This window comes from Rhinatrema bivittatum, chromosome 5 (assembly GCF_901001135.1).
Source record: "Rhinatrema bivittatum chromosome 5, aRhiBiv1.1, whole genome shotgun sequence".
NCBI classification, from domain to species: Eukaryota; Metazoa; Chordata; class Amphibia; order Gymnophiona; family Rhinatrematidae; genus Rhinatrema; species Rhinatrema bivittatum.
Window position 1 is genome coordinate 88,738,572 of NC_042619.1, and position 22,497 is coordinate 88,761,068.

A 22,497-nucleotide genomic window follows, 5' to 3' on the forward strand; every position below is an offset into this window, starting at 1 on the left:
CCAGTCTGTCTCTCTCTCACACACACCCCAGTCACCTCCCTGCCCAGTCTGTCTCTCTCTCACACACACCCCAGTCACCTCCCTGCCCAGTCTCTCACACACACATTTTGCTTAGAGCCCCATTGCTGTGTTCCCCTTTAATTTCGCAGTGGCAGATTTCCCAAGGCTGCCGCTGATTTCTCAAGCCTTTCTTCTGGCTGTCGGGATATCCCTAGGGTCCCGCGGCCCCCCATCTGCCTGCTTTTACGGCCGCTGGGAGCTCCTTTGGGGAATCCCTACTCTATCACGGTTCCCTGCTGCTTTGGAAGTGGGAAATCTTGGCGCGGCTGGCCTCTTTTCTTTATGGCTCGCCACTTTGTTTAATTTCAGCACTTCCACATGGCGGTCATAGGGTCGGGCTTCTTCGCCGTCATGGGCCTGGACACTGCCACACCTCCCAGCCCCCCTCAAACCACCCCACAAACGGGCTGTGAGATGCCCCCCTGGCCAATCAGCGGCTTCCTCCTCCCACTGGCAGGAAGAAGGGAGGAGGCTTCAGATTGGCCCGCAGGGGCAGGAAGAAGGGAGGAGGCTTCTGATTGGCCCACGGGAGTAGGAAAAAGGTAAAGGGAAGTATAACTGGGGCTTTGGGACACTAGGAGCCACGACACACCAGCTGGTTCTTGGCGACGCATTGGTGTGTTGCAACACTCTGGTTGAGAACCGCTGTATTAGAAAACTGAGTCAGACAGGATAATAGTTCTGCCGGAAACAAGATGTTGAATTTTTATGGATAAAACTTCCAGGTGAAAAGGGGAATACAATAGCAGTGAAGGTGAATTACAATCCACCTGGCCAGAATGAACAGACAGACAATGAAATGCTAAAGAAATTAGGAAAGCTAACGAAATCAACAGCATAGAAATAATGGGCGATTTCAATTACCTCCAGTATTGACTGGGTGAATGTTACATCAGGACATGCCAGAGAGATAAAATTCCTAAGATGAAATAAATGACTGCTTCAGGAGCAGCTGGTACAAGAACAAAAAGGGAAACTATTTTAGACCTACTCCTTACTGGAACACAGCATTTGGTGCAAGAGGTAACATTGTTGGAGCCACTTGGCAACAGTGATCACAACATAATAAATTTGACTTAACTGGAGGGAAAACACTAAAGAAATTGCATTGTATTGTTATTTATTGTTTTTATGTGTATGTAACCTATTTTAAACCGAATTGGGCCTAGGTATATGGCAGTATATACATTTTAAATAAAGAAAGAAATCTGTGACAGCATTTAACTTTCAAAAGAAAATAAGGAAAATTAAAAAGTGATGGGATAGGCGGCAGTGTCCTATTGTGGACTGGGAACTAGTTAAAAAAGAGAAAACAGTGAGTAAGGTGAAATTGTAAATTTTCTCAATGGAGGCAGATGAAAGAGGATCTGTTCTGGGACTACTGCTTTTAATATATTTATAAATGACCTGGAAATAGGAACTAATGAATCAGGTGATCAAATTTGCTGATGACAAAATTATTCAAAGTTATTAAATCACAACAGCATTGTGAGAAATTGCAAGAAAACATAGCAAACCTGGGAGACTGAATATGCAAATGGCAAATGAAATGTAAAATGGACAGTGCAAAGTAATGCATTTAGGGAAGAGAAACCCAACTTATAGCTATACAATAAAGATTCGACATTAGGAGCAACCATTCAGGAAAAGGATCTAGGCATCATCGTTGATATGTTGAGATCTTCTGCTCAGTGTGCAGCAGCATCCAAGAAAGCAAATAGAATGCTAGGAATTGGAAAGCAATGGAGACTATCATAATGCCTCTAATTCACTCCATGGTGGGACCTCTTCTTGAGTATTGTGTTTTGGTCATCACATCTCAAAACAGATATAACAGAATTAGAAAAGGTACTGAGAAGAGTGACCAAAACGATAAAGAGGATGGAATGATTCACCTATGATGAAAGGCTAAAGAGGTTAGGACTCTTCAGCTTGAAAACAACATGGCTGAGCGGAGATATGATAGTAGTCTATAAAATAATGAGTGGAACAATGTGAATCGGTTGCTTACTCTTTCAAAAAGTACAAAGACTAGGGGGGACATACAATGAAGTTACTAAGTTGCACATTTAAAACTAATAAGAGAAAATATTTTTTTTACTCAAAGCACAATTAAGTTCTGGCATTCCTTGCTAGAGAACGTGGTGAAAGCTGTTGATGTAGCTGGGTTTAAAAAAAAAAGTTTGGACAAGTTCCCTGAGGAAAAATCCATATAGCAAAAAGGTGGAGTTGCAGGAATCCATTGCTTACCCCTGGGATAAGCAACATGGAACCTAACTTCTCTTTAGGATCCTGCCAGGTACTGTGACTTGGATTGGCCACTTTTGGAAACAGGATACTGGGCTTGATTGACCTTTGGCCTGACCTAGTATGGCATACCTTATGATCTTATGCAACAAACTGCAAAATCTTATACAGTTTTGAAAGACTTGTCTCCTCTTTACCCCTCTTTATTAATATAAAGTTTAATTGATGAACAGTCTCATGCATCTCTTCATGGCAAAACCACAACCAGCTGCACAGATCTCATGTCAAAGAAATATGCAAGATCATCTTTGGCAAGACATCAGACTCTCAGTCTCAACCTCCCCCTCTCCACCAATGAAGCTTAACAGTGAAACACACATTTAGATATTTTATATACCATCATTCCATGTAAAGATGACAATGGTTTACAACAGTAACATTCATAGCTATATATCAACAAATAAAGAGGTAGTATTCATCAACAGGCATCAAATGAAATGTTCCATTACACATTAACTAAAGGTATAGGACATAAGGCGAGAAATACAGATCATATAATAATACAACAAATTTCATATATTAGTCAGTACGTTGTGTTAAGTTTCTTACATTCACTCGTTAAATCTGATGACCTTTGGTTGTTATCGTAGATGACGTGCCCAGTCAAAGAAATACTGGATTGTGTACTATTTTGTGAAATATTACAGACACTTTTTCCCTTTCAACTCTATTTAACATTTACTGTTAAACAATCATAAAACATTGGCAAACAAAGGGAAGTAGACAGGAAAAAAAAACCCAACAAGAGCAAGCACAAATAAAAATAGTTTGACATCAAGACATTTGCCCTCTTTCATAACTTAAAATGGAAAATATTGACAATCCTAATCAGCTAATCCCTCAACCCTCAGTCTACTTTCTCCATGTCCAGTAAGGGTCCCACACCTTGCCATATTTAGCTAGAGTCATGACTTTGGGCAAGTCACTTCAGGTACAAACAGATTGTGAGCCCACTAGGGACAGGGAAATGCGTAGTACCTGAATGTCACCCATTTTGAAATGCTGAAAAGTGGAATAAATAAATAAAATTTAAGTAAGTAATGAGTTCCATTATTGACAGATGGAACGCAGATCTTGGTTTGGATTTGAATGAGGAAGAGTAACATATGTTCCTCAATCTCAGGTTTATGTCTGTAACAAAAAAAGTTATTTTAATTGATGCATCACACACACAGATGCCCTGTATTTTTTTGCTTCCATAATGTATTTTTTGCGACATTCAGCAATGCCACTTGTCTTTGGAGGGTGTGAGGGTGGTCTTGCCAACTGACTTGGTCCTTTTGAGACTATACAGCTGATTGTCCATTTTCGATCGGAAACCCCCTCCCCAGCTGTGCCTTTTTGGTTTATTAGGAACTGTGGGAATGCAGAGGAATACAAACCAGTTGGTCTCGCATCTCTTGAATGCAGCATGCTTGACAAGTCCATTCTATTGGAAGGTGTAGCAGACATTGCAATAAGGTTTGCTAGTTTCAGGCTCATGAACGAGTAGATGTGACTCGGTTATTTACACTTTCGAATAACAGAAGGACTAGGAGGCATTCCATGAAGTTAGCAAGTAGCACATTTAAGACTAATCAACGCACAGTAGAGCTCTGGAATTTGTTGCCAGAGGATGTGGTTGATGCAGTTAGTGTAGCTGGGTTCAAAAAAGGTTTAGATAAGTTCTTGGAGGAGAAGTCCATTAACTACTATTAATCAAATTTACTTAGGGAATAGCCACTGCTATTTATTGCATCAGTAGCATGGGATCTGCTGAAGTGTTTGGGTACTTGCCAGGTTCTTGTGGCCTGGTTTGGCCTCTGTTGGAAACAGGATGCTGGGCTTGATGGACCCTTGGTCTGATCCAGCATGGCAATTTCTTATGTTCTTATGATTTGTATTCAATAAAGAATATAGTTGAGAAATAATTCTCAAAAAACAAGAGATAGCTGTGAAACTTTTTTCAAATCCATTTCTATGCTGCAGCTCACTAGAAGTCCCCAGAAATTTGTGTATATCCCTGCAAATATGTATAATGAGTATGCACTTCCAAGTTTATATATTTCCAAGATCTTCAAGACAGAAAAATGGACCCTTCCTAAATCTGGCCCAAAAAACTTCAATCCAGCTCTCCTTCAGGCACACAGGTAAAAAGGTAACAGGGAAGAGCTGCGCATTATTATAAAAAAAAAAAGGCAAGATTGGCAACAATGGTCCCCCCGTGACCCCATTATCTTATTAATAGCTCACCAAACTTTTAAAGTATGTGCAATGATTGGATTACTTCTACATATTGCATAAGAGGTGAAGCTACGGATTAATCAAAGACACCAAGTTAGGCCCGAATGCCTGCAAGCTCTCCAAAGCATGTCATTTAGAGCCCTGTTCGCCTCCCAGCCATCCTCAGATACCTAGAAGCTCTAGCCACCAAAAAATAAAGATATAAACTGGATAATTTCAGGCCAACAGTTCTTGAATATAGTCTAAACTTGGGTGTGAAAAGGTTGGGAAACACTGCATTAGAATACTTGGCAGAGAATGTTATGAACATCCATGTCAGCCAGCAATGCAGCACATGGCCGACACAAAATTAGGGACCTTTGTTTTCAGTTTTTATTTTATTTTGCCTGGGAATTTTGATGTTATAAACACAAAAAAAAAGTCAGTAGAAAAAAATCATTTGATTAAGAATTAGGAGAAAAATCAATGAAAGTGTCATTTTTTCCCACTGATTTCTTTTTTTGTTTTAACACTGAAATTCTCAGCCAAAACAAAAAAGCCTGAACCCATTGGTCCCTACATATAAAGCGAGAACATGAAGTTCAATCAGCACTTGAAAGACCTTATAAACAGGAAATCTAATGGCAGATGAAGACCACAAAGCCCACTGAATCTTCCCATTCTCCCTACTAGATGCAACAGTGTGGATGCTACTTGATTTCTGGTGCTACCCTTCAATACAGGATTCTTCTGCATTTGCCCCACAAAAGTTTAAATCAGAAAAGGCCAAGAACTTGCTGTAGGGTGAGTCCTCTACAAAAGCAGATCCAGAAGGGGTGAAGAGAAGGCTTAACTCTGTAAAACATGTTTAGTATGGAGGGGTAGGTTTATTCTACATTTAACTTTGCTTAATTTGATAAGCAATATTGTACAGATACTCAGAACGAAGAGAGGGAAAGTGAAGAAAGCACGCAAACATGAAAAACAAGTTCTCTTCTTTCTGGTTGCCTTTGGTGAAGTTTTCACCCTTACCCAGGTCTCTCTTTGGGCTGCATCTATGAATAGTAAGTGAGTTGCTGTAAGATATAGAGTTCCTGTTGTCGACTTGTTGCTGATGCTAAACCGGTCCAGTAACTTCACCTGTTCCACCTGTGAAGGGACAAAGGTATTCTCGTGTCACAAAGTAGTTTAAAAGAAACATGCTGTTCAGGAAGTGTTTATCAACATGAAAGCAGAAGAACAGAGTCAATAACATATTCTCTTCCTCTCCTTAGGCTGCTAGCACCAGACTGCTAGCACCAGACATAAGATTTGTAGAACAAGCATTCACTTCAACAAATGTCTAACCTAGCTGCCAAACTGGAAGTTTCCTCTCCTGAGCATCTCACTTCCAGTGAAACTTTGTCAATGTACAGTTCCCCCAACAGCAATATGGAATCCTTGCCATGTAATGTTTCATTGCTACCGCCGACATCCACTCACAAGGCTCTGTTCAGCAATGTTCAGGCCTACCTACAGCTGTACATGTGCCCCTACATTGGCAGCCTCCCACTTACCAATTTGGTTCCCACTTGCCTCTGCCCGTCTCATATTCCTGGTGGTTTCTAGGGACAATGAGACCACACATAACATATGGGGGGGGGGGGGGGGGGAAATCACAAATCCAAGAAATGCACCCATAGACCAATTACATATAGAATAGTGGGACAATTAACCTCAGAACAGACAGAGCTAAGAAAATAGTAAGTTTACTAATAAAAATTAGGAACAGTGAACAGAAAACGATTCAATTTGCAACCACTAACAGGTAAAACAACAAGGATTCAACAGAATTACACACAAATACCGCTTCCTGTGTGATTCCTTCTATTTTTCAGACATCTGCTGAGCTTTTTCAAGTTTATAAGCAAAGTATTCATTCAATAATCTGGATTTTAAATACAGTGAGCACTTCTGATCACATTTAAAGCATTTATAAATACATTTTTAAAAGATGAGGTGGCCAATATTCAAAGCCATCTAGATGGATAACTCACAAGTTGTCCAGCTAAATGGCAAGTTACCCCTCTAACTCATAAGTTATCCATTTAAATGTTTAGTTTTGAATATTGACCTCAGGTTTTCTGGCTGATGAGTATGCTCATGTATACCAAATTAGAAGTATAGAGCTTTTACATTTGGCATCTGAAGCCTTTTCTCCCTCCTTTAAAAAGAGAGTTAATAATGCTCAGGTGTTTCAACAAATGGTGGTATTTTTTCTGTGTCTAAATTTAGAAGGTAATCAAGTATTTTGTGTGTGGAGCAGAAGAAAGGATTTAGGGTCTTTTGATCACACCGCATGGTAAACCTCCTTCACTTAAATCCATAGAATTTTCTAGGGAAATCCTTTCTTGAAGCTAAAAGAACACAAGACATCAAATAACTCAAGGGGTTGCAAAATCATAGGCCCAAATGCCTATTCTCATAGGCCCAGTTGGGACTAGGAGAACAGGGATTTGACTTTGGGATGGTGCAACCTGCCCTGATCTTGAGTGATGAGATCTTGAGAAGTTCCCAATCTGATTGGTTCCTTAATGGACACCTCTCAAGCAGCAGGAACTAGATCTGTCTCAGCCAAAAGGGAGGTTATGAGAATTATGGTGCCCCTGTCTTCTTTGTGCTTCAACAGAATTTTCTGTTACTAGTTTCCTCAGTCTGCTTTGAACTTGAAGGAGACAGCCAGAAGTACAAATTCTTGGGGAGAGCTAAGGAAAAAGCTTAAATTAGCTAGCCAAATCTGGGGGAGGGACTTTTCAAAATCAATAGCAGATACAGTGTCCAGTGAACAGCCCTGACCAAGTGTTAACTGTTTAACTCCCTCCCACAGGTTTGTTTTTCTGATATAGTCTGCCTAAATACATAATTGGCAACAAGATAAATTAGAAATTTGGTATTTCCTTAGGTGTTATCCACCAAATAAATTTACCAAAATGAGGACTATCCAATGTAATTATTGTGGAGCTTTTATTCTGAGGGAAATCATCTGGAAACTTAGGGCTTGCCCCATTTGTTCAGAACTCTCTTCCTTGAAAAAGGAGCTGGCTGAAATTAAAGCTGAATTAGCTGCAATAAAGAAAGTTTCACCCACTTTACATTATTCAGGAATTAATTCTCCATTACCACAGAAAAACAAAAATCAAGGAAAAAGGGGTTTACAGTGGGCTCAGGTATGATAAGACCTGTGACCCACAGACAACCGTTCAGCCCAGAACTCTACCCCCACCACCCCCGCCCCCTACTCACACAGGGCATTAAGAAACTAAAAAAACAACAGGAATACAGTGGGCTCTGGTAGAGTTAGATACTAAGATCTGCAACAGATTGGACACGCCGGAAGGAGTGGAGAGAATGAGACATGATTTAAGAAAGCTGGAAGAATGGTCGAACATATGGCAGCTGAGATTCAATGCCAAGAAGTGCAGAGTCATGCATATGGGGTGTGGAAATCCAAAAGAACTGTATTTGATGGGGGGGTGGGGGGTGAAGGGCTGATGTGCATGAAGCAGGAAAGAGACCTTGGGGTGATAGTGTCTAACGATCTAAAGTCGGCGAAACAATGTGACAAGGCAATAGCTAAAGCCAGTAAAATGCTGGGCTGCATAGAGAGAGGAATATCTAGTAAGAGAAAGGAAGTGATGATCCCCTTGTACAGGGCCATGGTGAGGCCTCACCTGGAGTACTGTGTTCAGTTCTGGAGACCGTATCTCCAAAGGGACAGAGACAGAATGGAGGCGGTCCAGAGAAGGGTGACCAAAAAAGGTGGATGGTCTTCATAAAATGACTTATGAGGAGAGATTGAAGAACCTAAATATGTATACCCTAGAGGACAGGAGGAGCAGGGGTGATATGATACAGACTTTCAGATACTTGAAAGGTTTTAATGATCCAAGGTCAACAACAAACCTTTTCCACTGGAAAAAAAGCAGTAGAACTAGGGGGTCACAATTTGAAGCTCCAGGGAGGAAGACTCAGAACCAATATCAGGAAGTATTTCTTCATGGACAGGGTGGTGGATGCCTGGAATGCCCTTCCGGAGGACGTGGTGAAGACTGAAACTGTGAAGGATTTCAAAGGGGCATGGGATAAACACTGTGGATCCATAAAGGCTAGAGGATGGGAATGAAGAGAAGAGCCATGGGGGTGGATTGCTGGAGTGGAGGCTATTACCTGGTGATTACTACCCTTACTCAATAAGCCTTTGCACAGTTAATGCAACTCCAACACTGCTCTCTGCTTCAATGGCAAGGGGAAATGTGGAAAAGACGATTTGCATTCAGATAACCAACAAGGACTGAACTTCATAATCTGGGTAAATAAATAAGCATGGGGGTAGCTTGCTTATTATGGTGGTTACTACCCTAAACCAATTAAGCCTGATACATCACTTTGAATGCATATACAGCGTTGCTCTCTGCTTCAACGGCAGCGGGAAATGTGGAAGACAGGATTTACATTCAGACAACATCCAACAAGGCATTGATCTGCACAATCTAGGTAAACAAAACATAAGAAAATGCCATACTGGGTCAGACCAAGGGTCCATCAAGCCCAGCATTCTGTTTCCAACAGTGGCCAATCCAGGCCATAAGAACCTGGCAAGTACCCAAAAGCTAAGTCTATTCCATGTTACCATTGCTAATGGCAGTGGCTATTCTCTAAGTGAACCTAATAGCAGGTAATGGACTTCTCCTCCAAGAACCTATCCAATCCTTTTTTAAAACATAGCTATACTAACTGCACTAACCACATCCTCTGGCAACAAATTCAAGAGTTTAATTGTGCGTTGAGTAAAAAAGAACTTTCTCCGATTAGTTTTAAATGTGCCCCATGCTAACTTCATGGAGTGCCCCCTAGTCTTTCTATTATCCAAAAGAGTAAATAACCGATTCACATCTACCCATTCTAGACCTCTCATAATTTTAAACATCTCTATCATATCCCCCCTCAGCCGTCTCTTCTCCAAGCTGAAAAGTTCTAACCTCTTTAGTCTTTCCTCATAGGGGAGCTGTTCCATCCCCTTTATCATTTTGGTAGCCCTTCTCTGTACCTTCTCCATCGCAATTATATCTTTTTTGAGATGCGGCGACCAGAATTGTACACAGTATTCAAGGTGCGGTCTCACCATGGAGCGATACAGAGGCATTATGACATTTTCCGTTTTATTCACCATTCCCTTTCTAATAATTCCCAACATTGTTTGCTTTTTTGACTGCCGCAGCACACTGAACCAACGATTTCAATGTGTTATCCACTATGACACCTAGATCTCTTTCTTGGGTTGTAGCACCTAATATGGAACCCAACATTGTGTAATTATAGCATGGGTTATTTTTCCCTATATGCATTACCTTGCACTTATCCACATTAAATTGCATCTGCCATTTGGATGCCCAATTTTCCAGTCTCACAAGGTCTTCCTGCAATTTATCACAATCTGCTTGTGATTTAACTACTCTGAACAATTTTGTGTCATCTGCAAATTTGATTATCTCACTCGTCATATTTTTTTCCAGATCATTTATAAATATATTGAAAAGGGTCCCAATACAGATCCCTGAGGCACTCCACTGTCCACTCCCTTCCACTGAGAAAATTGTCCATTTAATCCTACTCTCTGTTTCCTATCTTTTAGCCAGTTTGCAATCCACGAAAGGACATCGCCACCTATCCCATAACTTTTTACTTTTCCTAGAAGCCTCTCATGAGGAACTTTGTCAAATGCCTTCTGAATATCCAAGTATACTACATCTACCGGTTCACCTTTATCCACATGTTTATTAACTCCTTCAAAAAAGTGAAGCAGATTTGTGAGGCAAGACTTGCCCTGGGTAAAGCCATGCTGACTTTGTTCCATTAAACCATGTCTTTCTATATGTTCTGTGATTTTGATGTTTAGAACACTTTCCACTATTTTTCCTGGCACTGAAGTCAGGCTAACCGGTCTGTAGTTTCCCGGATCGCCCCTGGAGCCCTTTTTAAATATTGGGGTTACATTTGCTATCCTCCAGTCTTCAGGTACAATGGATGATTTTAATGATAGGTTACAAATTTTTACTAGTAGGTCTGAAATTTCGTTTTCTGGTTCCTTCAGAACTCTGGGGTGTATACCATCCGGTCCAGGTGATTTACTACTCTTCAGTTTGTCAATCAGGCCTACCACATCTTCTAGGTTCACCGTGATTTGATTCAGTCCATCTGAATCATTACCCATGAAAATCTTCTCCATTACAGGTACCTCCCCAACATCCTCTTCAGTAAACACCAAAGCAAAGAAATCATTTAATCTTTCCGCGATGGCCTTATCTTCTCTAAGTGCCCCTTTAACCCCTCGACCATCTATCTGTCCAACTGACTCCCTCACAGGCTTGCTGCTTCGGATATATTTTAAAAAGTTTTTACTGTGAGTTTTTGCCTCTACAGCCAACTTCTTTTCAAATTCTCTCTTAGCCTGTCTTATCAATGTCTTACATTTAACTTGTCAACGTTTATGCTTTATCCTATTTTCTTCTGTTGGTTCCTTCTTCCAATTTTTGAATGAAGATCTTTTGGCTAAAATAGCTTCTTCCACCTCCCCTTTTAACCATGCCGGTAATCGTTTTGCCTTCTTTCCACCTTTCTTAATGTGTGGAATACATCAGGGTAACTTGCTTGATGCAGCGGTTACTACCCTTAACCATTAAGCCTTATGCTCACCTTTGATGCAACTCCAACATTACTCTCTGCAACAATGGCAGGAAATTTGAATCAGTTACTAACAAGGGCCCTGAACTTGGTGGTTGGTGAAACAGATAAGTATGGGAACATAAGTATGGGAGCTTGCTGGGCAGACTGGATGGGCCAATTAGTCTTTTTCTGCAGTCATTTCTATGTAAGAAGATACATGTACGAAGTCTCCTGCCACATTTCAGGGAAAAAAACCATCTGAGGCTAGTTTACCACATGCCCTCTTTCTGGAACTGAAGAGTGGGACCTTTCTGTTCCAAGAAAGCATGAATAGATCCACATCCACTTGCCACGATCACGGAAAGTTTTGCTACCTCCTGGTTGAGAGACCATTCGTAGGGTTCCATGGACAGCCAGACTTCCATTAGGACATTCTCTGTACCCACCAGCTATGTACCCCTGAGTAGTATACCCCAAAATATGGTCCTATCCCAAAGCTGGACGCCTCCTGACACAGGTGATATTAACCCATACCTCTCTGTTCGTTGAGGTAGCACATCACAACTGTTGTCTGTTTGGTCAAGGATAACTTTGTTGGATAACCGATCTCTGAAAGTCTTTAGAGTGCACTAGATTGCCTGGAACGTCAGGAAGTTTATCTAAAATAAATAATAGAACTCTTTCTGGGCTCTATATGAGCTACTCAGTCCAAACTGGACACATCCATCTTGAGGACAATATGGATCAAAGAAATTTGGTAGAGGATTCCTCTGACCAGATTGGAATTGTCTCATCACCAGGACAGGGCATGTTTTACATAAGAACATAAGATATGCCATACTGGGTCAGACCAAAGGTCCATCAAGCCCAGTATTCTGTTTCCAATGGTGGCCAATCCAAGTCACAAGTACCTGGAAAGTACCCAAACATCAGATAAATCACAAGCTACTATTGCTTATTAATTACCGTAATAGCAGTTTACGGATTTTTCATGTAGGGACTTATCCAAACCCAGTTACACTAACTGCTGTAACCACATCCTCTGGCAAAGAAATTCCAGAGCTTGGAATCAGAAAATACTTGAGGAAAAAATGCCCACCTTCTTTGCCTTGGTGGAACAGGCTCAAATGCATTGATCAGTAAGAGGGAGAAAAGCTCCTTTTGAAGCAGTTTCTGATGTGGTAAGTGACCCTAAGTGGGGTCTAGGGGCCAATTTGGCAGGGGACCCAATAATTATAATCTGTATCCTTTCCTGATGATGCTGAGGACCCCACATGTTCAAAGTTACCTCTGGCCACAAGTTTATGTAAAACTGTATCCTCCCTCTAACCAGAGGGGTCTCTGGAACAGGTACCAGGATGCAATGCTACAGCAGCTCACTGCTGACACTTAACCTGGTTTCCTCCTCCAGGAGGTATATGACAACAGGGCACAAAAGGTACTTCTTCCAACAATTCCAAAGTTACCTACATCTTGTTGTTTCAGGGTGGTACCACCTTAGCATGGGCTTTTCCCTTATGGAAGCATGATGACCCACTACTTCGAAATCTTTCAAATATTCTCCAGCGGTTGCAGCTCGTTTTAGAGGAACCAGGTTGGACATCTTCTTTGGCAGCCGAGCTACTCCGAATTTGGCAAGACTCCTGAACCCTTGGAGAACATGCTATCCAATTTTACACCATTGCATCTGAACTGCACTGGGAAAAGGACATATTTTGGCAAGGCATTTTGGGCAGAATAAAATTAATTGGCTGGCTGAGACATTCCCATTTTACTGAATGCTTTGATCTCATTGGCTCAAAGAAGACAGTTGGGCCTATGTTAATACTGTGTGGGTCATGGGCATATGGCATTCCAGTGTCTGGAAAAATTGTGAAACTCCCACAACTAGGGTTGACAGGGGAGGGTAACCCTAGGTCGGACATTCTCCTCCCCCAAATATTGGTTCCAGTCAATCTGGCCACCAAACATGGCCAGTTTGAGACAGAGGCATTCCTGGATTCAGGAGCAGGTGGGAACTTTAATGATAAAGCCCTAGTCCAACAGTATCATTATACTACCGTAACCTTGGAACATCTGGTAACTATTTCCTCTGTATGGGGACCCTCTTCTGGGCCAATTCATTGAAATGACAGTACTCTCTCTCTTTTCACTGGCCTTCTTCATAAAGAAACCTTCGCTTTTCATGTAATCCCACTCCGATTACCGTATCGGCTGCGAGAGCCGCGGAGTATGCCTCATACGAAAAGAAAGGCAAGAGTGAAGGGGGCTGGAGGAAGCTCCTCTCCGGATACCATACAGCCCAAGATTGGGAGTTTTTTCTCGGCGATGGTAAGAACATCGGGAGAGCTGGTTGCAGAGGGGATGGTTGTAGGGCGTACACCATCCCCCTTGACCTTAGATACATCATTGAGCCCCGGATCACCGAGCAGGCCTGCCCCACCTCGTAGAGAGATCAGCGGAGAACTGCGATTTTAACAGAGAATCCTCCGGGAGGAGACCGTGGCGATGCTTGGAGAATCCCTGAGGGAGACCTATGGGAGTGAAGATCCTCTGCAGGTATAGTCCTAAGAGCAAAATAGAGAAAGGGGACTTGAACTGCTTGAGCAAGTTGGAACATCATTAAGCCTTAAGAGGCCTCCAACTACGGATAATGGGACAGACACTACTTTTGAAATAGGTGGCAATATCCAAGGAGTGCAAGATTTGGGAGTTAACAATCAGTCTCCAGGAGAAATGACTTTGAACACAATCTGGGTTGCCTTAAAATCACTGGAAGCCTCAATAACATCCTTAACAAGAATAACAGTGGAAAGTAAAAACCAAGTGATGTTAAATGCCAAAGGGATTGTTCAACAAAATACCAAAATTGAAGTATTAGATCAACGAGTAACAACTATAGAAAAAATACAACAGAACATGGTTCAAATGGCATTGGTTTATAATAAAAAAATTGGAGAACATTGAAAATAGTTTGAGATCTCATAACATAAGAATCTTGAATTTCCCTGTAGTAAGCATGATTTATCCATTGGAGCTTTTTAAAATTTATATTTCTCAAATTTTGAAGATTCCTGATCCAATTCAACCAGTTATTACTAAAGTGTATTATCTACCTCAAACCAGGGCTGCCTCTGAAGAGCTGGATTAACCGCAGCCTTCCTTAGGCGTCTCTGAGTTATTAGAGATGTCTTTGGAGACTGTGGTATCTAGAAGGAGAACTCTTTTAGATTCCTTTACATTCTTAACTGATTGCAATAATGTGTTTAAACATTTCTTTTAAAATAGGGATGTTTTGTTCTATGGCCAAAAGATCTGGGTTTACCAGGACCTTTCAAAGGCCACTCAATCTAAAAGGAAAAGCTTCCAAAATATGCGATCAGATGTATTACAGAAGGGGGCAGCAGTTTTTACTGTGCTATCCCTGAAAATGTTGATTTAAATATCTAAATCAGAGTTATATTTTCTTCGATCCTCCTCAACTTAGAGCTTTCTTGGATTCAAGCGCCTAATAATAATTTCACTAGTAGGCTCGTTAGTGTGTGATATTGCTAACTCCTCTACTGTCCATTACTACTTTCTTTTTATTACCTAGTCATTTAAATGCCCATATTTCAGGGCCTCCCCCTTATTTCTTTTATTTATGTCTTACTACAGAATTAAGATGTATATAAAGAATGATTGCCTAATATGGAATTTTCTGTACTGAACTGATATTTCTGTGCAAGTTGTTTGCTTGTAATTATTGAAAGCTGGATAAATAAAAAATTAAAAAACAGGAAACAGTATTTATTTTTATTTTTTCTATACCAATGTTCCTGTATACAATACATATCGCACCGGTTTACATGGAACTGAACTGTCGCCTCAGGGGCGGAATACATTATAACATGTTGACATAGAACTTAAGGGAGAACTTAAGAGAGTAGGATTAAATGGTCAATTTTCTCAGTGGAAAAGGTAAACAGTGGAGTGCCTATGGTATCTGTACTTGGACCAGTGCTTTTCAATATATTTATAAATGATCTGGAAAGGAATACGACGAGCGAGATCATCAAATTTGCGGATGATACAAAATTATTCAGAGTAGTTAAATCGCAAGCGGATTGTGATACATTACAGGAGGACCTTGCGAGACTGGAAGATTGGGCATCCAATTGGCAGATGAAATTTAACGTGGACAAGTGCAAGGTGTTACATATAGAGAAAAATAACTCTTGCTGTAGTTACACAATGTTAGGTTCCATATTAGGAGCTACCACCCAGGAAAAAGATCTAGGATTCCTAGTGGATAATACTTTGAAATAGTCGGCTCAGTGTGCTGCAGCAGTCAAAAAAGCAAATAGAATGTTAGGAATTATTAGGAAGGGAATGGTTAATAAAACGGAAAATGTCATAATGCCTCTGTATCGCTCCATAGTGAGACTGCACCTTGAATACTGTGTAAAATTCTGGTCACCGAATCTCAAAAAAGATATAGTTGCGATGGAGAAGGTACAGAGAAGAGCAACCAAAACGATAAAGGGGATGGAACAAATCTCTTATGAGAAAAGGCTGAAGAGGTTAGGGCTGTTCAGCCTGGAGAAGAGACGGCTGAGAGGGGTTATGATAGAGGTCTTTAAAATCATGAGAGGCCTTGAACAAGTAGATGTGAATCAGTTATTTACACCTTCAGATAATAGAAGGACTAGGGGGCAGTCCATGAAGTTAGCAAGTAGCCCATTTAAGACTAATCATAGAATGCACAATTAAGCTCTGGAATTTGTTGCCAGAGGATGTGGTTGGTGCAGTTAGTGCTGGGTTCAAAAAAAGGTTTGGAGAAGTCCATTAACTGCTATTAATCAAGTTGAGTTAGGGAAGGGCCTCTGCTATTAATTGCATCAGTAGCATGGGATCTTCTTGGTGTTTGGGTACTTGCCAGTTTTTGTAGCCTGGTTTGGCCTCTGTTGGAAACAGGATGCTGCGCTTGATGGACCCTTAGTCTGAACCAGCATGGCAATTTCTTATGTTCTTATGGCAAGCCGCATAAATATAATTACACCATGTACACAGTACCAACTGTCTTTATATGACTTCATCAAAGCAGGAACACTTGTATACTCCTACAAAAAAAAAAAAAAAAAAGCTTGACCGGAAGGAACTCCCAAAAGATCCTCAATGGGCATCAGCTGCGAGGTTGAGGACTGGAGTTTTAACCTCCAGGCCAGCAGAGTTAGATGCTGAGAGCTCTGTCCCCAGCACCAAGCGCAAACACACGCCCGCAAAGGGCCAAAATAGCATTCTTCCATACAGTATGAGCCCAGACAGAATGCTCTTAGACAACATGCGCTCAGACAACATGCACCTAAACAGGATGCTCTTAAACAAACAGCCAAACAGTATACGCACAGATATCATGCGCCCTGACAGTAAGCGCTTAGACAGTGTGTGCTCTTATAACGTGCACCCAGTACATGATCAGATAGTATGCACTCAAATGGCTGGCATTCAAAAAGTGGGCGCTCAGTATGCGCTCAAATAGTACATACACAGTATGCGTTCAAATTATACCCCTCTCCTGTGCTCTGTGTCATCAAGTTTTGCTCCGTCTTCATCTGCTGGTAGAGGTGCATAACCCACTGGTATGGATTAGCCTGCTTGAGTGCAGAGGAATATACCGTATTTTTCGCTCCATAAGACGCACTTTTTTTCCCCCAAAGGTGGGGGGAAAATGTATGTGCGTCTTATGGAGCGAATATAAAAAAAAAACCAAACAAAAATCTAACAAACACCCCCCCCCCCACCGACTCCCCCAAGACCTGCCGACTTAATTTCCTACAACCCCCCCCCCCCCCAAGACCTGACAAATTAATTTCCTGCAACCCCCCACCCTCCGACCCCCCCAAGACCTGCCAAACGTCCCTGGTGGTCCAGCGGGGGTCCGGGAATGATCTCCTGGGCGTGGGCCGTCGGCTGCCAGTAAACAAAATGGCGCCGACGGCCCTATGCCCTCACTATGTCACTGAGGACCGACCGCTGCTATTGGTCGGTCTCAGTGACATAGTGAGGGCATAGGGCCGTCGGCGCCATTTTGTTTACTGGCAGCCGACGGCCCTATGCCCTCACTATGTCACTGAGACCGACCAATAGCAGCGATCGGTCTCAGTGACATAGTGAGGGCATAGGGCCGTCGGCTGCCAGTAAACAAATGGCGCCGACGGCCCTATGCCCTCACTATGTCACTGAGACCGACCAATAGCAGCGCCGTCGGCGCCAATAGCAGCGCCGTCGCGCCATTTTGTTTACTGGCAGCCGACGGCCCTATGCCCTCACTATGTCACTGAGACCGATCGCTGCTATTGGTCGGTCTCAGTGACATAGTGAGGGCATAGGGCCGTCGGCGCCATTTGTTTACTGGCAGCCGACGGCTCACGCCCAGGAGATCGTTCCCGGACCGCTCCTGGACCCCCGCTGGACACCAGGGACGTTTGGCAGGTCTTGGGGGGGTCAGGAGGGTGGGGGGGTTGCAGGAAATTAATTCGGCAGGTCTTGGGGGGGTCAGGGGGGTGGAGGTTGTTAATTTAAAGGGTTGGGATGGGGGGGGTTTTGGGGGTTCCCACAGAAAGAAAAATTTTCTGATCTGGGGAGTGGACCGAAATGGCCCTCCCCAGACCCGAAAACAAAATGGGGAGAAAAAAAAAAAAAAAAACTATGCACTCCCCTAATTTGCTCCATAAGACGCCCAGACGCAGAGCCGGTTTAGCACAATTTTTTTTTTTTTAATTTTCCCCCTCTGAATCCTAGGTGCGTCTTATGGTCAGGTGCGTCTTATGGAGCGAAAAATACGGTATATCATACATCAATGAATAATAAAAAACAAAAAAAACATCAATCTACCAGATTAAAACCCACAAATTCTTCTCCTATGACCTCATCCCCAAAATCACTCACAGGCCGCTGCAGAAAGGTGCGTTCATCTGAACACACACGTTTTACCTGCTCGAACGTTCATTTCGTGAGTGGAAACATTACCGCTGATGCAGCAAGGAGTTTTACAGTCACAAAATGAGCACTTAAAAATGTGTGGTCAGCTTAGTGCCCTCGCAAAGAAATTCCATACTAATGAGGGCATTAAGGATGCCCTCCCAATGCAGAGAGGTGCGCTGGCTGAGAGCACTTTTTTTTTGTTTCTAACACTGGAACTTTACGCCTGGGTCAGAGATGGCGTAATGCTTGCAGTATGACTGTACTCACATAAAATTTTTAAATAAAATGTCTTTCCCACTCTTCTGCTACTTTGCTCAATAAGTACAGACTTATCTAGCTATCTGGCCACAGTTAGCCACGGACACTTAGCCAGATAAGTCAGTACTTATCCAGCTATCTGGTACAGTTCAGCGCTACTTAGCCGAATACTTATCTAGCTAAGTAACGGCAAACTGCGGTCAGAGAGCGGCGGAGGATGTCAGAAGTCTCCCGCTGGAGGCTTCCTCATCCCCCTTCGAGTTAAAATGTATGTTCAGCCCATGCTAAAGCCATGTTGTAATTGGGTGAGTGCATGTTTGAAGCTCTGCTGCATTAGCATACCATTAGCTTACTGCTTTGGGAGTTTAAAAAAACCTAGCTTGTGCATTAGAGAATTGTGCACTAAATTGCAGTGCACAGTGATAATGCTCAGGTACAGTAAAGCCCCAAGAGCCTCCATAATACATCAAGACTACCTAGTCATCCTTCAATATCTGACCAAATAGTCTTTAGGGCCTTACAAAATAAGCCATAACTCCACACACAAAAGAACAGGTACTTCTACCAGCAGGTGAGGGACAGGAGGTACAAGAGCAGCAGGGGGAGAGGAGTGTGAACTACAGTATAAAATATCTGAACTGTTAAATTCTTCTTCTGATAAGCAATTAATATAAAATGAACAGGAAGCACAGATTAGGCCACCAACCTTGCTTTTAGCTGGATTCCGAGAGACTGCAGGAACATTATGAATTCTACATGTTTAACATAAAAACCAGAAGCACAAATTGGGGGGAGAAGGAAGGAAGGAAGAGGATTAAATTCCCAAGTTGATGCTGTAATGAGACCAACAGAGCAACAAAGTCAGTGTCAGCACCCAAAGGGGCAAGTGTGCAAATTTATTCCCAGCATTGATTAATTCGTCTCAGGAAGCACACTTCTTGAAGATTTGCATCTGTTGCAATTGTTGTAGTTGAAATTTTAATTTTTTGTACAGCATGTCCAGAAAGTCAACAATAGTTCATCAATTGTACAAGTTTGCTCTACTTTTCTGTGCATGCTAATTCACCTGAAAAACAGAACGCAGGATGGAGGATTAGCTGACAGCATTGAATTAATGAGCCAAGAGTTAAACCAGGACTGCTCATCTCCCAAGAAGGGCTGATAAGCCCCCAGCTTCTTACCATGTGAAACACATACAATTTCTGATTGTGTAGAATAGTCTGGGCAGGCTCCTCTCTGGGTAACTTTCTGCTGGATATTGCTGATTTCTCAGAATAAAGTCTTGATTCTCTCACAAGCCTGGGCCAGATTCAAATATTTTCGCCTATGGCATGGTCCCATGAAAGATGCACGCCTAGACTATAATGTTTGTTTTCCCTGTTTAGGTCAAGTCACTTTGAGGCCACCTGTCAACACATGGATAATTCAAGCCAAGAATTCTCATGGCACATTTATGTTTGATAATTTCTCCCCTGCAGATACAGTATTCAAGAACCATCCTTCCTTACATAAGAACATACCATACTGGGTCAGACCAAGGGTCCATCAAGCCCAGCATCCTGTTTCCAACAGTGGCCAATCCAGGCCATAAGAACCTGGCAAGTACCCAAAAACTAAGTCTATTCCATGTTACTGTTGCTAGTAATAGCAGTGGCTATTTTCTAAGTCAACTTAATTAATAGCAGGCAATGGACTTCTCCTCCAAGAACTTATCCAAACCTTTTTTGAACCCAGCTACACTAACTGCACTAACCACATCCTCTGGCAACAAATTCCAGAGTTTAATTGTGCACTGAGTAAAAAAGAACTTTCTCCGATTAGTCTTAAATGTGCTACTTGCTAACTTCATGGAGTACCCCCTGGTCCTTCTATTATCCAAAAGAGCAAATAACCGATTCACATCTACCCGTTCTAGACCTCTCATGATTTTAAACACCTCTATCACTTTCCTTCCAGAGATGACAATTGAATCTTACTTGTTAATTTCCGTTCCTTGGGTCTTGCTACTCCAGTCTACAGCTGCTGGAGACAGAGGTCACGCCTTTTTACCTTATGACATCATTGCCAGCAAAAAGGGAGGGGTGGTCTTAGATGGTTGCCAGTAGTCTTTTGTGAGAGCAATGAGACAGCTTTAAAGAATCCCCAATTAAGGAAATTAAAAAAAAAAAAACAAAACAAGAGGGGGGGGGGGGAGATCTTCCTTAATTTCCTCCATATTTATGCCCTTTCTTTGTGAAGCAACAGAGGGAATTCAAAATGCTAAATCCCCCCCAAGTAGTGGTAGGAGGAAAAAAGAAAAGGAAAATAAAAGCAATAGTGCCTCTCTCAAAGGCGAATTACAGTGTATCCTGGCATCCACTGTATTCTGGGGTGGGTCCTAGACTCATCTAGCAGGACACAAGGAAAGGTAAGATTATATTTCACATTTCTTTTCTTCCCGTAGATCAGTTTCTACTACTGGGAGGTATCCAAGCTGATTCTAAACCAGGTAGGAGGAAGACAGGGCTTCCCTAAGGACCCTGCCCTGGCTAGCATGACTAGCCTGTAAAATCTAATAAACAAAATGTAAAAGGACAACCAGTTGGCTACCTTACAGATTTCATCTGGGGGCAGTAAAAATGCCTCCGCCGAAGACGATGACTGCACCCTTGTGGAATGCACGTGGAGCATTGCAGACAATTGTGGACCACTGAGTAGCTAGACTAAAGAGATTGGTTCCATAATCCATCTGCCAGCAAGGCCTTAGAGGCTGTTTCACCCTTCCAGGAGCCTCCGTACAACACAAACTGTTTATTCGTTTTCCTGAAGGACTTAGTGACTTTTACATATCTTAATAGTATACATCATAACACCTAGGAGGCAAAGCCTCCTGTCTCCCTTTCTCCTCATACTATCATCCCAGTCCCATTTCTTCCTTTCAACCATTCTACTCACTTTTCTGATGCAGCTCTCGTCTCCTCTCTGTCAGGACAGTGGCAGAGCACATGACAATAGTGGGAAATGTTTCTTTCCACCATGATCTTCCTCAGTGTACAGCAAAGGCTGCAAAGGTTCTGAAAGTTGCAATCAGCCCCTCTCTTCCCTCCATCATCATGAACTGCAGCAGTGCAGTTTATGATTCTTGAGGGCTACAAACGGTCCCTCTCTTCTACACCTCCGCTAAACATGCAGCAGTGCTGTTTGAGGCTTCTAATGGTGCAAACAGCCCCTTCTTTGTCCTTCCTATTTCTCATCTGTAGTAATATGGGGTGACTTTTTGAGGCCACAATAGGCCCCATGCTCATGCTCCTAAGTCTGTGGCAGCAGCTCACTCATTTTCTCCCAAGCATTAAGAACATAAGAACATGCCACACTGGGTAAGATCAAGGGTCCATCAAGCCCAGCATCCTGTTTCCAACAGTGGCCAATCCAGGCCATAAGAACCTGGCAAGTACCCCAAAACTAAGTCTATTCCATGTTACAGTTGCCAGTAATAGCAGTGGTTATTATCTAAGTCAACTTAATTAATAGCAGGTAATGGACTTCTTCTCCAAGAACTTATCCAACCCTTTTTTAAACACAGCTATACTAACTGCACTAATCACATCCTCCGGCAACAAATTCCAGAGTTTAATTATGCATTGAGTGAAAAAGAACTTTCTCCGATTAGTTTTAAATGTGCCCCATGCTAACTTCATGGAGTGCCCCCTAGTCTTTCTATTATCCGAAAGAGTAAAAAACCGATTCACATCTACCCGTTCTAGACCTCTCTACCCTGGGATGGTCTCGCAGACTCCTGGGAGTCCACGGACCCCAGGTTGGGAACCTGGGGTCCTTGGTCTGGCGGAACAGAAAGCCGTGGTCTGGCGGAACAGAAAGCCACTAGAAAGGCCATATTCAAGGAGAGATCCTTCAATGATGCATGCCTCACTGATTTGAAGGGAGGACCCACCAGGGCCCCAAGAACCAGACCGATATTATACAGGCCTAAATGGGGGGACAGATGAACTTTACCCTCATAAA

At 42.3% G+C, this 22,497-nt stretch overlaps 1 protein-coding gene across 3 annotated transcripts in view; it reads right to left on the reverse strand.

The window, feature by feature from the left end:
• Positions 1-22,497, reverse strand: part of MTMR6 (myotubularin related protein 6) — a 116,342-nt gene that overhangs the window by 75,626 nt on the left and 18,219 nt on the right. For 2 of the 3 annotated variants that reach the window (XM_029602561.1, XM_029602560.1), the window contains exon 2: positions 5,602-5,718. In XM_029602561.1, coding sequence (XP_029458421.1) covers positions 5,602-5,718 — 117 coding nt within the window. Of the gene's footprint in view, positions 1-5,601; positions 5,719-16,799; positions 16,902-22,497 lie in introns of those variants that run through there. The other variant, XM_029602559.1, reaches the window with a different exon arrangement.